The 15197-nt window shown below is 45.4% G+C and overlaps 2 protein-coding genes across 2 annotated transcripts in view; both read right to left on the bottom strand.

The window, feature by feature from the left end:
* The window catches only part of LOC137634545 (uncharacterized), a 469969-nt gene that overhangs the window by 188213 nt on the left and 266559 nt on the right, over positions 1 to 15197 (bottom strand). The window lies entirely within an intron of this gene.
* Positions 1 to 15197, bottom strand: part of mRpL15 (mitochondrial ribosomal protein L15) — a 47278-nt gene that overhangs the window by 20784 nt on the left and 11297 nt on the right. The window contains exon 2 of the mRNA XM_068366895.1: positions 11403 to 11560. Coding sequence (XP_068222996.1) covers positions 11403 to 11504 — 102 coding nt within the window. The 5' untranslated portion in view covers positions 11505 to 11560. The remainder of the gene's footprint in view (positions 1 to 11402; positions 11561 to 15197) is intronic.

The raw sequence follows: 15197 nt of genomic DNA, 5'->3' as shown, positions 1-15197 counted from the left end.
GAGTAGAGATTACTGTTAGGTTATCAGAAAGGGGTATAATTTACCATAAGGAGCATAATTGTAGGGATAGAAGAGAAATGGGCAGAGAATAGCCATTTCAGGCGATGGGTTAAGCAGGATAGAAGAGTTGCAACTAAAATAAATAGAAACAACGGCGCCAAAACTTTTTATGTACCAGTAACGAATGGCATAATATTACCTATCAGCCACGCCCCATAATGAAACACTGTGAGTGTTAAAATAAATAAATCTCATAAATCTCCCAAGATATATTTCCCAATGAGAATGAAAGTTATAGACTAGTAATCGACCATCACAAGTACAATCAAAATGTAGAATAGATAAAATGTATCTCAATAATAAATGATGTTTTTAAATATTTAACTTAGCCGGTGAATATATATAGCTGCAACTCTGTTGCTCGACAGACAAAAAAACAGTAAAACTCGCCAGCGATCGCTATACAGGTTGCGGGTGTGCCCACCAGCGCCAACTGTCGGCCAGATACCATACTCGATGTAAACAAAGACTCAATTTCTTCTCTGTCGACGTGTCGACAAGACGTACTTTACTCGCTGTTGAAACCTGGAGTTTTTCCCATCATATTTGGTGAAGTACTTTAATTTGGTTTTGAGCTTTCGCTGTACAGGTTTTTTCTTCAAATAAATCCTTGAACTCTTTTTTGTATCGGATTCATTGTTGATGACTTAGATCGTTTTTTGGAATTTTCCCTTGACCAATTCAAAATGGCTGACCTTTCACAAGTTCCCAAGTTTAGAAAATGCAATGGTAGGGACTGTCATAGGCGTCTTCCAAAGGCTTCTCTCGACCCTCAAACTGTTTGTTCCAATTGTCGGGGTAAAACCTGTCAATTGGAAGATCGGTGTGAGGAATGCGTGGGCCTTTCGGAATTCGATTTTATCGAATTTGAGAAGTATAAACGCAGACTAGAGAGAGATAGGGTAAGGAGAAGTTCTTCTAGGTTGGTAGATTTTTCCTCTCCTCATGCCCCTCAACCTAATCCTTCCCCTGTAGTGGTTGTTCCTAACCCCCCTCCTAGCACTCAGGAACCATCGATGGCTGACATGATGCATGCTATCCATGCCTTGGGGGAGAGAGTTGAGTCCCTTGCAAGTGACCGCAATCAACTCATGGCGGATGTTAAGGAACTAAAGTGCCAAAGTGCCGCGGGAAGTGATAAAGTGCCTAGTGTTTCTCAAAGTGTTGTGAACAGTGTTGCGCTTGAGGGTTCGTCTGTTCGTGCCTGTCGTCCTCCTAGTCCGGGACCTCTTGCAAGCTCCCAAGCCCAGGGGAGAAGCAATGTCGTACGACGCATGGGTTCAAGAGGCCTTGATCAGCGAACAGACGTTCCCTCTATGGTATCAGGCGTATCTCCCCAAGATCGCCCCTACCAACGTAAGACGAGAGAGCCCGTTTTTACCTCGTCGTCCGAAGGTGTTTCTCGTAAGAAACTTTGGACCAAGGTCTCACGACCTTTAAAGCGTAAGTCGGTCCCTTCAGGACAATTCCAACGTCCCGGTTGTAGCCACTGGGTCAGTTCGGACTCGTTGCCGTCATCTGATGACTGCTCGCCGCCTAAGAGAGGCAAAGCGGTACCGCCTCAGTCGCTCACCCCGTCTGTTGCCGCACCTGCTGCCGTAGACCCTAAATGGGTATTGCTACAGGACATGCAGTCCAAGCTTGCGTCCTTGATGGAGGACTTTAATGCGGAGAAGGTTGCTGCTGAACCTTCTGGCCAACAACCATCCAAGCGGTCTGTTGTGCGTCCTGTTGACGCTGAGGTAACTTTCTCGCGTCTACCAGTTGAGGTTGTACCACCACCGATGCGACCCAGTGTGGTTTGCCAGCCGCACGTTGACGTTAGGCGACGCACGGAGGTGGTTGTTGACGTTCAGGACGTTCAACAACCATCAGAGGTGACTTGTTTTGACGCGGTGCGTCAACCTCCGCAACCCGGTATGGTGTTGACTGCACAACCCAGACGGTCTAAACAGTCTCGGGTGGACGCTGTGCGTCCTCGCGCACCCATGGTTGTTGACAGTTCACAGACTGTGCAGCAGTTCCATGACGTTGCGTCCGGATCCGTCACGCATGCACCAGGGCGACCGGACTCAGCGAGCCAAACGTTGCCCACTCCGTTGCCGTTTCCTCATCAGTTTTCGGATGAGGAACTATCAGATGAGGACGTTGCTGAACCGCAAGAGGATCAACCTTCAGAACTGGACGAACCTAAGGCAACTCAACCATCATTGGACTTTAGAAAAGTCATGGCGGTATTTAAGGAGTTGTTCCCTGACCACTTTGTTTCTGTGGCTCCTCGTTCGCCGCCGTCAGAGTTTGTGTTAGGCGTGCCTGCTACCACACCTGCCTTTACTAGACTCGTTCTCTCTCGTTCATCCAAGAGAGCTTTGCGGCTGTTGGGAGATTGGCTAGAGACTAAGAAGAGTTTAGGAAAGACAGCATTTGCCTTTCCCCCATCTAAACTCTCGTCTAGATCGAGCGTCTGGTATGCCACGGGAGAAGTTCTCGGCTTGGGAGTTCCTGCCTCTGCCCAGGGCGACTTCTCAAGTCTTGTAGACTCTCCCCGCCGCCTTGCCATGAGACGCTCGAAGATTTGTTGGTCACCATCGGACCTGGACCACCTTCTTAAAGGGATTTTTAGGGCTTTCGAAGTCCTTAACTTCCTAGACTGGTGCCTAGGAGCCCTGAGCAGGAAGTTCTCTTCTGCAGATAAGGACGTTTCTTTGCTCATTATGTCCTGCATGGACAAGGCCGTCCGTGATGGGTCCAACGAGCTAGCCGCCTCATTCACGTCCGGAGTCCTAAAGAAGCGAGAGTCTCTATGTTCTTTCCTGTCTGCTGGAGTGACGCCATGCCAAAGATCCGAGCTTCTCTTTGCTCCCCTTTCCAAGTGCCTGTTTCCTGAAGTCTTGGTAAAGGAAATTGCCTTATCTTTAGTTCAGAAGGACACCCACGATCTAGTTGCGTCCTCGGCTCGCAAAGCTCCCCCTTTGCCTACATTGTCTGCTAGACCGAGGTTAGACACTCCAGCGTCTCGCTTTATTCCGCCCTTTCGTGGCAGAGCCTCCAGCAGAGGAGGTGCTCGTGCCGAAGGGAAGCGAGGGAAGAGGAAAGGATCCAAGTCCTCTAAGGGCAGAGTCTGACTGCCCGCAACTTCAGACAGCAGTAGGAGCCAGACTCAAGAACTTCTGGCAAGCCTGGGAGAAGAGAGGCGCAGATCAACAATCTGTGAAGTTGCTCAGAGAGGGGTACAAGATCCCTTTTGTACGCAAACCCCCTCTAGCGACGTCCCCCATAGATCTCTCTCCCAGGTACAGAGAGGAAGAAAAGAGACAAGCCCTGAAACTGGAAGTGTCTCTTTTGCTAGAGAAGGGAGCGGTGGTCAAAGTCTCGGACCTTCAATCACCGGGGTTTTACAACCGTCTCTTCCTAGTATCAAAGAAGACAGGAGGGTGGAGACCGGTGCTAGACGTCAGTGCTCTGAATGTCTTTGTCACAAAGACGAAGTTTTCCATGGAGACCACAAAGTCAGTCTTAGCAGCGGTCAGAAAGGAAGACTGGATGGTCTCGCTAGACCTAAGGGACGCCTACTTCCACATCCCCATTCACTCAGACTCGAAGATGTGGTTTACCAGTTTCGGGCCCTGTGCTTTGGCCTAAGCACAGCTCCTCTCGTATTTACGAGGCTGATGAGGAATGTGGCCAAATTCCTCCACTTATCGGACAACCGAGCCTCCCTTTATTTGGACGACTGGCTTCTCAGAGCCTCTTCCAGTCGTCGCTGTCTGAAGGATCTCAAGTGGACTCTAGATCTGACCAAGGAATTGGGACTCCTAGTCAATTTGGAAAAGTCGCAGCTAGTCCCATCCCAAACTATTCTGTATTTAGGGATGGAGATTCAAAGTCAAGCTTTTCGGGCTTTTCCGTCGGCCCCCAGAATAGATCAAGCCCTGTTTTCCATCCAGAAGATGCTGAAGAAAGAACGCTGCTCAGTCAGGCTGTGGATGAGTCTGGTAGGGACGCTGTCATCCCTGGAGCAATTTGTATCACTAGGAAGATTACACCTCCGTCCTCTGCAATTCCATCTGGCTTTCCACTGGAAAAAGGACAAGACGCTAGAGGCGGTCTCGATCCCGATTTCCGGAAAGATGAAGTCTTGTCTGACTTGGTGGAAGGACAATATCAACCTAAGAGAGGGTCTTCCCCTGGCTATTCAATTACCCAACCACGTTCTCTTCTCGGACGCATCGGACTTGGGCTGGGGCGCGACGCTGGACGGTCGGGAATGCTCAGGTCTGTGGAACTCGAGTCAGAGGAGCATGCATATCAACTGCAAGGAGCTGTTGGCAGTTCATCTGGCCTTGAAAAGCTTCGAGTATCTCCTTCAAGGCAAAGTGGTGGAAGTAAACTCGGACAACACCACGGCCTTGGCGTACATCTCCAAACAAGGAGGTACCCACTCACTGACGTTGTACGAGATCGCAAGGGACCTGCTCATCTGGTCAAAAGATCGAGACATCTCCCTAGTAACGAGGTTCATCCAGGGCGACTTGAACGTCATAGCAGATTGTCTCAGTCGGAAAGGGCAAGTAATTCCAACCGAATGGACCCTCCACAAGGATGTGTGCAAGAGACTTTGGGCCACTTGGGGTCAACCAACCATAGATCTCTTTGCAACCTCGCTGACCAAGAGGCTTCCAATCTATTGCTCTCCAGTCCCGGACCCAGCAGCAATACATATAGATGCCTTCCTCCTAGATTGGTCACATCTGGATCTCTACGCATTCCCACCGTTCAAGATTGTCAACAAGGTACTGCAGAAGTTCGCCTCTCACGAAGGGACAAGGTTGACGTTAGTTGCTCCCCTCTGGCCCGCGAGAGAATGGTTCACCGAGGTACTTCGATGGTTAGTAGACGTTCCCAGAAGTCTGCCTCTAAGAGTAGACCTACGTCAGCCGCACGTAAAGAAGGTACACCAAAGCCTCCACGCTCTTCGTCTGACTGCCTTCAGACTATCGAAAGACTCTCGAGAGCTAGAGGCTTTTCGAAGGAGGCAGCCAGTGCGATTGCTAGAGCAAGGAGAGCGTCTACCATTAGAGTCTACCAATCGAAGTGGGAAGTCTTCCGAGACTGGTGCAAGTCAGTCTCTGTATCCTCGACCAGTACCTCTGTAGCCCAAATAGCTGATTTTCTCTTATACCTGAGAAAAGGACGATCCCTTTCAGCTCCCACTATCAAGGGCTACAGAAGCATGTTGGCATCGGTCTTCCGGCATAGAGGCTTAGATCTTTCCAACAATAAAGATCTGCAAGACCTCCTTAAGTCTTTTGAGACCACTAAGGAGCGTCGTTTGGCTACTCCTGGGTGGAATTTAGACGTGGTACTAAGATTCCTCATGTCAGACAGGTTTGAGCCTTTACAGTCAGCCTCCCTGAAAGATCTCACTCTTAAGACTCTTTTCCTGGTATGCTTAGCCTCGGCTAAAAGAGTCAGTGAGATTCATGCCTTCAGCAAGAACATCGGATTTTCGTCGGAAAAAGCTACTTGTTCGCTGCAACTTGGTTTTCTAGCCAAAAATGAGCTGCCTTCTCGGCCTTGGCCTAAATCTTTCGATATTCCCAGCTTATCGGAGATCGTAGGCAATGAACTAGAAAGAGTCTTATGCCCTGTTAGAGCTCTTAAGTTCTATTTAAAGCGTACTAAACCTTTACGAGGCCAATCTGAAGCTTTATGGTGTTCAGTTAAGAAACCATCCTTGCCTATGTCAAAGAATGCTTTGTCATACTTTATCAGATTGTTAATACGAGAAGCTCATTCACATCTGAGTGAGGAAGACCGAGCTTTGCTTAAGGTCAAGACGCACGAAGTTAGAGCTGTAGCAACTTCCGTGGCCTTTAAGCAAAATAGATCTCTGCAAAGTATAATGGACGCAACCTATTGGAGAAGCAAGTCAGTGTTCGCATCATTTTACTTGAAGGATGTCCAGTCTCTTTACGAGAACTGCTACACACTGGGACCATTCGTAGCAGCGAGTGCAGTAGTGGGTGAGGGCTCAACCACTACATTTCCCTAATTCCATATCCTTTTAATCTGTCTCTTGAAATGTTTTTAATGTTGTTTTTATGGGTTGTCCGGAAGGCTAAGAAGCCTTTCGCATCCTGGTTGATTTGGCGGGTGGTCAAAGTCATTTCTTGAGAGCGCCCAGATTAGGGGTTTGATGAGGTCCTGTTGTATGGGTTGCAGCCCTTGATACTTCAGCTCCTAGGGGTCTGTCAGCATCCTAAGAGGATCGCGAGGCTCCGTAAGGAAGACGTACTTACAAGGCAGAGTAATCGTCTAAGTCGACTTCCTTACCAGGTACCTATTTATTTTGTTTTTGTTATATTGATAACTTCCAAAATGAAATAAAAACTCTTAGCTTATACGATGTAAACATATTTAACTGGTCTCTACCCACCACCCTGGGTGTGAATCAGCTATATATATTCACCGGCTAAGTTAAATATTTAAAAATGATATTTTAATTATAAAATAAATTTTTGAATATACTTACCCAGTGAATATATAAATTAAATGACCCTCCCTTCCTTCCCAATAGAGACGCAGTGGGATGAGAAGAAATTGAGTCTTTGTTTACATCGAGTATGGTATCTGGCCGACAGTTGGCGCTGGTGGGCACACCCGCAACCTGTATAGCGATCGCTGGCGAGTTTTACTGTTTTTTTTGTCTGTCGAGCAACAGAGTTGCAGCTATATATATTCACCGGGTAAGTATATTCAAAAATTTATTTTATAATTAAAATATCATTTTGGCTCAGTTATTGAGGAGCCAAGATACTCAGATGATATTGTAAGTACCAAGTTCAAAGAATACAAGCCACTATTACAAATTTTTAAAAAATGTTAGGATTTTGAGTAAGTTGACAGGCTCACCTTAGCTCCTCTCACTCTTAACAGAATGATACAGATTTTGGGGACATAGAGAATGAATAAGCCTATTGGAATGATCTTACTAAGTTTAGTAAGAATGTAGAGTGCCATTTAAAGAAAATAGAACTAGTCTTAGAAAGAGGGAGAATAGAAGGATAAAGATCAAGATTAATGAGTGTCCCGTCCCAAGATTAAATAGAGCAAGTAAAGTGTAGATAGATTAAAAATATGAAGAAAAATAAGGGTTATTGTGGAATATCTTGCTCCACTTAGATTTGAAGGATGAAAAAAGATTTTAAGAATACTGTAATAGGATCTTTAGAGACTAATTATGCGGCATTTGCTAACTTAGTCAAGCCTTGAAACAGTTAACCTATAAAGATGTAGTGTGCAAAGGAAACAAAAGGCTATAACAATGAAGAGAAATTAATTATTGATCCTACATTAATTAAACCCGATCTCATACCAAGGAGTTAGGATAACAATGTGTGATGTCTCATAAACATACAAGAAATGTCTCATTGTAAAGATAGAACCCCAAAGAGGGTAGTGAATAATGATAGTAGTCCTAATTAATTGAATACAACTAAGAAGGATAGATTATCCATTTAACCCTTTTACCCCCAAAGGACGTACTGGTACGTTTCACAAAAGCCATCCCTTTACCCCCATGGACGTACCGGTACGTCCTTGCAAACAAATGCTATAAAAAATTTTTTTTTCATATTTTTGATAATTTTTTCAGAAAATTCAGGCATTTTCCAAAAGAATGAGACCAACCTGACCTCTCTATGACAAAAATTAAGGCTGTTAGAGCAATTTAAAAAAAATATACTGCAAAATGTGCTGGGAAAAAAATAATCCCCTGGGGGTTAAGGGATGGAAATTTCCAAATAGCCTGGGGGTAAAAGGGTTAATGGTCTAGAGAAGTTTAGGAATTTATGTTAGGGCAATGTACTTGTTAATCATAAATGTAATTGTGATTTTTTTTTTTTTTTTGTCCAAGCAGGGGTTTTGTTAGTAATTGAATGAAAGGAATCGTAGGATCCTTAAAGTACTGGATGTTTGTCCAGGATTTAAATACAATATTGGTACAGTATGTGTAAAATAATAGAGGAAGGATTATTTAGAATATAGGAAGATGTTAAGAAAATTATCACTACCAATATTTTGTTTCAGTGTCGGGTAAGGGACTTATATCTAGGAAGAATTAAAATAGAACAAGAGAAACCAAGGGTTATTAGAAATGTTATAGTGACTTACTCCCAAATAAGAAAGCAAAATCAAAATTGCATATTACTCAAAGGAATGCATGCAAAGACTAGGGAAAAAATAAAATACTTGTTCAAGACTAAACATTTCTAAAAAACTAACAAAGTACTAACAATAATTCAGGCTCAAGTTCGTAGGACATCCAGTAATCAAAGACTGCATTTAGTGATGAATCAATTTTTGGCATAAAATAGATGTTTGATTGTAAATTAATGCCTACATATAAGAAGTATAAAAGTCATGTAAAGGGTAGAACTCATTTAGAAAGTACAATTGCATTTTTAAATCCCCTAGTGGTGGTACCAATGGATTACCAGGGAAAGTGTTCCCAAAACTTGACCTATAATAGAAACAGACTGGTCTCCATAGAATTTTTTTTTGGCAATGAAAAGGTTAATGAGTTTGTAGAAGAAGAATTTGAGACTAGGATATACACCTAGATATTCATGTTTTAAGATATTTCTTTTGGACAATGCACCCGACTTTACTAGTGATCTAAAGAGAACTGTGCAATATTTTTCTTAAAGTAAGAAAAATAAAATAATCAATGATAAGTCAAGGACAGAATCTTCTCGTTCCCCCCTCCGGATTTGATGCTCTTCACAGAGGGGTGGGGGGCTCACCTGCTGCACCTTAGGATCTCCGGCTTTTGGTCAGTCAGAAAGGTACCAGCATATAAATCTTCTAGAGATGAGAGCAGCTTACCTAGCTCTTCATCAGTTCCAACAGTTGCTGACAGGTCACTCTGTAGTGTTGATGAGCAACCACACCACAGTAGTGGCTTACATAAACAAATAGAGCGGTACCTTTTCACAGCCTCTATGTCATGATGCAGTAAAGAGCCTCAGATGATCAGAAAAACATTCGGTGTCTCTATCAGCTCAATTCATTCCCGACAAGAGGAATGTGCTCGTGGACAATCTGAGCAGAGCGACTCGGATAGTAGGCTCTGAATGGTCTTTGAATCATCAGATAGACAACAAAGTCCTGACTTTGTGGGGTTCCTCGACTGTAGACCTGTTCGCAACATCTCTGAACCCCAAATGATCATGTCTCACTAGGTTCGTCGTGTCCTATGGGAGCGGTGGTGAGAGGCGGTGACTGCAAGCTCTCGGCAAGCATTCTCGCAGGGTGGAGGAAAAGCGTAAGTACGTTTCTGCTGCCGAGGAACCCAGGCCACCGAGCAAGCTCAGGTCGCTGAGTGCACCCAGCATGATGATGTACGATTGTGTGACACAAGGGTGGTACATTAATGTTGTTACCATGTATGATTGCGTGAGACATGGGTGGTACAATGAGCAAGCACAGTTAGCTGACCGAGATCAGCTGACTTGCTCATCACGGAGGAATCGCAAGTCTGGCTAGGACTCCGAGGAGACCCTGCCAGTAACTTCTCAGGTGGGCGAGAAGTTGCGAAGGATGATTTGGCCAAGGGCACTAGACAATCCCGAGGGACACCACTCCAGAGGTTCTAGGGTAAAGGCCGTGGCCAACCCCTACACAGGCAGATGTACGGAGCGTACATCTGCCTGTGTAGGGGTTGCCCCTAAATTCAGCAACTCCAACAGCCATTCCACCTGTTCAATACTGCTGCTCGAATTGAGTAACTTGTTTGTAACAAACAGTGCAGCCTTTGACATACTGAAATTCAGAATTATTTGATAAAAAGAAATACTGCTTCACTCTTGCATGTGTAGTATCTTTGTAAAATATTTGGAATATCAATGTTTTATTTCAATAATAACTTATTTAGTTAATCAAATTACCCTTTTGTTCGATGTTAGATTACTAGGGGTTCGGGTAAATGGTCTTATATCTCAGGGGCTACTTAACGGGGAAAAATTTTTTGAACCCCTGCCTTAGAGGGTAGACCCAAAATCCACAAGGAAGGCCAAAGTTGACGTGTAGCGTTGAACGAAAGAGACCTCCCTCCAGCGGTAGCCACTATCGCTTCACTAGAGGAAGCGACAGGGTCCTTCATGCCCGAGGATTGTCCGGGGGTCAGACATCGCTCTTACTCATACATCCTCCAGAGGAGCCTGAATGAGCAGGGAGCAGCCAGAGTGAGAAGTTTGATCTCGGGGAAGACCCCAAAGGGGAAGAATCCCTTTTAGACTTTCTCTTCTGTCACCTTCCGTATCTCTCCCACTGGGAGAATGGTCGCTCCCAAACCTCTTTGCAATAAGACTCCTGAGTGCTTGGGCATCATCTGCACCAAGGGCAAATGGAATTAGGATCCGTCTCCTACTCTATGACATGAAGGTGCCGCAAGAGTGCTCTTTAAGGCTAGGACAAACCCAAATCTCTAAAAGTCCTCAAAGGACCAATTATATCTGAAAAGAAAAAGAAGACAAAGTCAGGTTACAGCCAATTTTTATGGGTTTACGAGAGAGATCAAAAGTGAATACAGTATACTGTACTGTACAGTCTAGCTGAGTGTGTGAGTGGAGTGGTTTGTCTACACGCCGCTAACTAGCGGAATATTTTCACCTCGCGTTAACAGTTTATGGTTTGTTTACCAGGTGGCCGATGTAGTAATGTCCCTGACTGGTGAACTCCAGATTGGGGTTAGAGTCCCATTCAAACTTGTTAGTTTCTTTGGTTGCTGCAACCTCACCATCCTTGTGAACTAAGGATGGGGGGTTTGGGGGAGCCTATAGGCCTATCTGCCGAGTCATCAGGAGCTATTGCCTAGCCCTCCTTGGTCCTAGCTTGGATTGAGAGGGGGAGCTTGAGGGCTGATCATGTGTGTATATGGTCAGTCTCAAGGGCATTGTCCTGCTCGATAGGGCAATGTCACTGTCCTTTGCCCCTGCCATTCATGAGCAGCCTTTAAACCCTGAACAATATATTCATAGTAAAGAGTGAATGGTTTGTATTTGTATAGAAACAAACATCATTTCAGTCAAAACATACAGTACTGTACATCATTATTAAAATATTGTATACAGTGACATTAAGTTTGAATAAACATCTATTGTGAATAATTCAAAATTTTCAAATATATTTTGCATCCTTTAAAATATTTACCTAAAGAAATTGGAATCCTTAGTGAAGGGTTTAAATGTCTTTAATGTAAAACTTACAGTGAATATGTTGTCATGAAGTTTCATGTTTTTACAAATACAAATCATAATTGATAGGAGATTTCAGTTTACCTGCTTATGGGCACCTGGATTTGGTTTCAAATTTGCCAAAGATACTCTTGGTAATCGCCTTAAAAGACTGAGGGCCTTTTCTGTGCCAGTTCCAGAAGCCATATTTTGGAACCTACAGGTAGTTGACTCTTACGTTGCAAGTGTTGCTCTTCTTTCACCTGGAGAATAAGCATAACATCACATGTTATAAAAATAAAAAAAGAAATAAAATTTGTATTTTTCCTAACTATAAAAACCTTGAGCTTTTACAGTGGAGATATATTTTGGCAAAAGGTGAAACTAGCCATAAGATTTTTAGTGAGGTATAACTACCCACCGCTAGTTAGCGAGGGGTAGACTAGCCACCCAGTTCACACCCACACTGAAACATCATGTCATTTTTTAATTGCAGGCAGGACTTCTCAGGGAATAGATGATGGCAGGACAAGTATGTGAAAAGAGCTCAAGGTTTGTATAGTTAGGAAAAATACAAATTATTTCCTAATTTGTCATTTGTTCCTACACTATATACAAACCCTTTTGCTCTTTACAGTGGAGACTCACCATTAGGTGGGTGGAAGTTCTCTACTAACTGGCTAGTTCCTGTCCTAGGGTACAATTCTGCGCTTTGCACAAACTTCTTGGAGTCACCTTGCTAATACTCAGAATCTGTGAGAGAGATAATGACCTGAGCAATCTGTGCGATGGTGTGTGAACTAAGCATTGTGGCTTGACTAGGTAAGTACCAAACATAAATGCTTATATACCCGGCTACACAAGGGATAATGGTACCCATTTGCAATTAGATGTCAGCTTGCAGAGCCCCTCAGATGTCGAAAGCCCGAGAGAGGGAAGAATGAAAAACAAAGAGGCCAGTCACTCGCAAATTCACTTTAGACTTGCTACTGAGTAAAGTCTGTTCTCAACCGAATGATACTTGTCCTATAAGGGAGCCGAGCTGATTCCGCCTACATTTCATGCAGCCACCACAGGACCTGTGGGTTAAGTCTTGTAGGTAATGGACCGTGAAAGTTGTTTGGCGTTTCCATACACCCTCCTGTAAAACCTGTATTACAAAGTAGTTCTTTTTGAACACCAGGTATGTGCTAACAACCCTGATGTCATGAGCTCTGGGTCTACAGTCGAGAGGAGTGGAGTCAAGAGTGTAGGGCTCATTCGATCACCTGTTGAATCCAGGCAGAGATAGTGATCCTCCTCGTGACCTTGCCCATACTGACATATAGTCGGTTGACCTGTGAGCAAGCTCTTGAGATACTTCCTTAGTGGCCTCACAGGGCAAAATAACAGTTGATCTAGGTCATCCATTACAGAAGGGAGATTCTTAATCTGGACGACCCTGAACCTAGGATCCGCTACAGCCGAAGTTTAAGTCTTGGTAACAAATTCAGAACGGAGGAGAGTGTCGCCTACCCCCATCCACTTGGATGTGCGATATTGTAGAACAGACCATGAAGCTCAATGACACTATTCACAAAGGCCAGGGCTAACAGGAAAAACTTCTTAAGGGTCAAGTCACGGTCTGATGACTGACGAAGCAGTTCATTAGGTGATCATTTCAGGGCTCATAGTATGCGAACTGCATTCCAAGGAAGAGGTCTAGCTTCTGACTGAGGACAAGTGCACTCAAAACTTCATATTAAAAGAGACAATTCTGTCAAAGAAATGTTAACTCTACTCAATCTAAGGGTAAGGCTCAAGATAAAGCTGTACCCTTTCACCACCAAAACCGAGCAGTGTTTCTCCCCCCGAGGTACATGAAAAACTCTGCTATAATTGGGATCGGGGCATTCTTCTTAGGTGCTGTAGATGTTGATTTCCTTCTGCGTGCAGGAAGTTTTGGAATTATAAAACCCTGAAACTTGCCCCTTTCCTCCTTCTCCAGCTGTCGGGCTGTTATGCATTTGCGGGGAGAGGAACAGTTGTTAACCACCTTACCTTTCCTGGCGGCTACTACCACCGGCTTTAGTGGCTGCAACTGGTGATCCTTGCTTGCATGAGGACGTAACGGCCGCTGACACATTGGAGAACATCGAGAAACCACTTACTCAAGACACGTCGGTGATTGTTGATACTGTACCGCGTTAACGCTGGGTCGATTGTTACCGCTGCACGGGAGGTTGGTTGGTGTGTTGACAATCCTCGAGTAGGTGAATTACGGATCGCTGGGTGTGAAGGCTTACGGATGTATGATGATTCACTAAGCGATTCATGCACTGGTGGGCAAATGCGTTTTGAAGGGTAATGCTCTGAGATACGGCCAAACGCTGGCCAGCTGATTGATGGATGAGCGATTCCCGAGACAGTGATGGTCTACGCGGCGCCTGTGATCGCTGTAGTGAACGCTGTCAATTAGGCAATCGCTGACAAGCAGGCGATTCCCGAGGTGGTGGGAGAGCAGGCGATTCCCGAGGTGGTGGGAGAGCAGGCGATTCTCGGGTTCTCGGCAATTCTCATGTAATAGGCGCTTGATGAGAAGCCGAATGCGTAGGTGATTCACACATTACCAAATGCGTAGGCAGTTCACGAGTTGTTGATCATTGAAGAGCAGTCAATTGTCCACGAAGCGTCGGTGATTCAGGCTCTACCTGTCGATGGTGAGACTGTTGAGCAGGTGAGCGTCGAGCGAAAGCCTGGTGTGACAGAGAACATTGAGATGAGATCTGGGACGGAGGCGATGGTCGGTAACCAGAGGAGTCAGGCTAGGCAGCTTCTTCCGAAGAAGAAGACTGAGGAAGTGAAGAGGTGAAGAGACTTCTCTTGACTAAGGGAGCAGGAGCACCCTGAAGGCGAAGTGGGGGACGGACACGGGGAAATCTTCTGCCGCCGATACGATGATGTATGAGCATGGGATCAGCAAGCTGACCGTCAGCAGGCTTCCAAAGAGGAGCCTCTATGTGAGACCCTTTACTGGAAAGGGGACCACTCGCCGGAGAGACGTGCCTCGGACTTTGCTCCCTCCCTGAAAGATATTCTTCAGGGGAAGGAGAGCAAACCTAGGGGGTGGGAGATGGAGAAGACGACGCAGTCATAGGAGCAGCTGGCAGGGCAGCAGACAAGTTCTCCGAAACAACAATGTCGACAACGGACAAGGGGTTGACGTCAGACGCTGACGCAAGCTGAAGATCCGCACACTAGTGCAAGAACTGCAGCAACGCCTCCGTGGAAGGAGCACTGAGCAAACCCAATGACGGCCACATCTGTAACAAGGGAGAAAGAGACATGGCCTCGCTTGGGGGGAGAACCGGGGCAACCCCATAAGGGGAGGCAGCACTGTCTCTGAGGAACAAGGTTGGCCAGAAGTTAAATGACCCACACTACTACATGTCAACCCCCTGGAGGCGGAGGAAGCTGTCCGAGAAGGAGCTTTGGAGGAAGGTCAGGAGGCAGAGGAAGAAGCCTTGGGTTTTTTTCTGCTTCGAAGCAGCCTTAGAAAGAGAAGAATCCTGCTTAGACTTCTTCCGTCTACGCCCATACCTTTCCCACAGGGAGGCAGACCACTGCTGACACTCGTTACATTTGTCTACGTCGCAGCGTTGTCCTCTGCAAAAGGGGCAAAGGCTGTGGGGATCAGCCTCCACAGCAGACATAAACTTCCCGCAGGTGCGGCCCTCTGATTCACTACAAGTCCGCATGGCCGTAGAAGAAACACAGCACACGCACACGCACACGCAAACACACTGACAAGAAAAAGCAAAAAACAGTTGATAGCAGTCCAAATTGGAGAGGAGAAAGAGCGGTGACAACTGTTCTCCATCCGAGCCAAAAGCAAAGTGAGGCTTAGTCACAGGTGTGTCA

Source organism: Palaemon carinicauda, chromosome 44, assembly GCF_036898095.1.
Source record: "Palaemon carinicauda isolate YSFRI2023 chromosome 44, ASM3689809v2, whole genome shotgun sequence".
In the NCBI taxonomy this organism is placed as follows: Eukaryota; Metazoa; Arthropoda; class Malacostraca; order Decapoda; family Palaemonidae; genus Palaemon; species Palaemon carinicauda.
The sequence above is the reverse complement of the archived record's forward strand: the minus strand, read 5'-3'. Positions and strand labels throughout refer to the sequence as shown.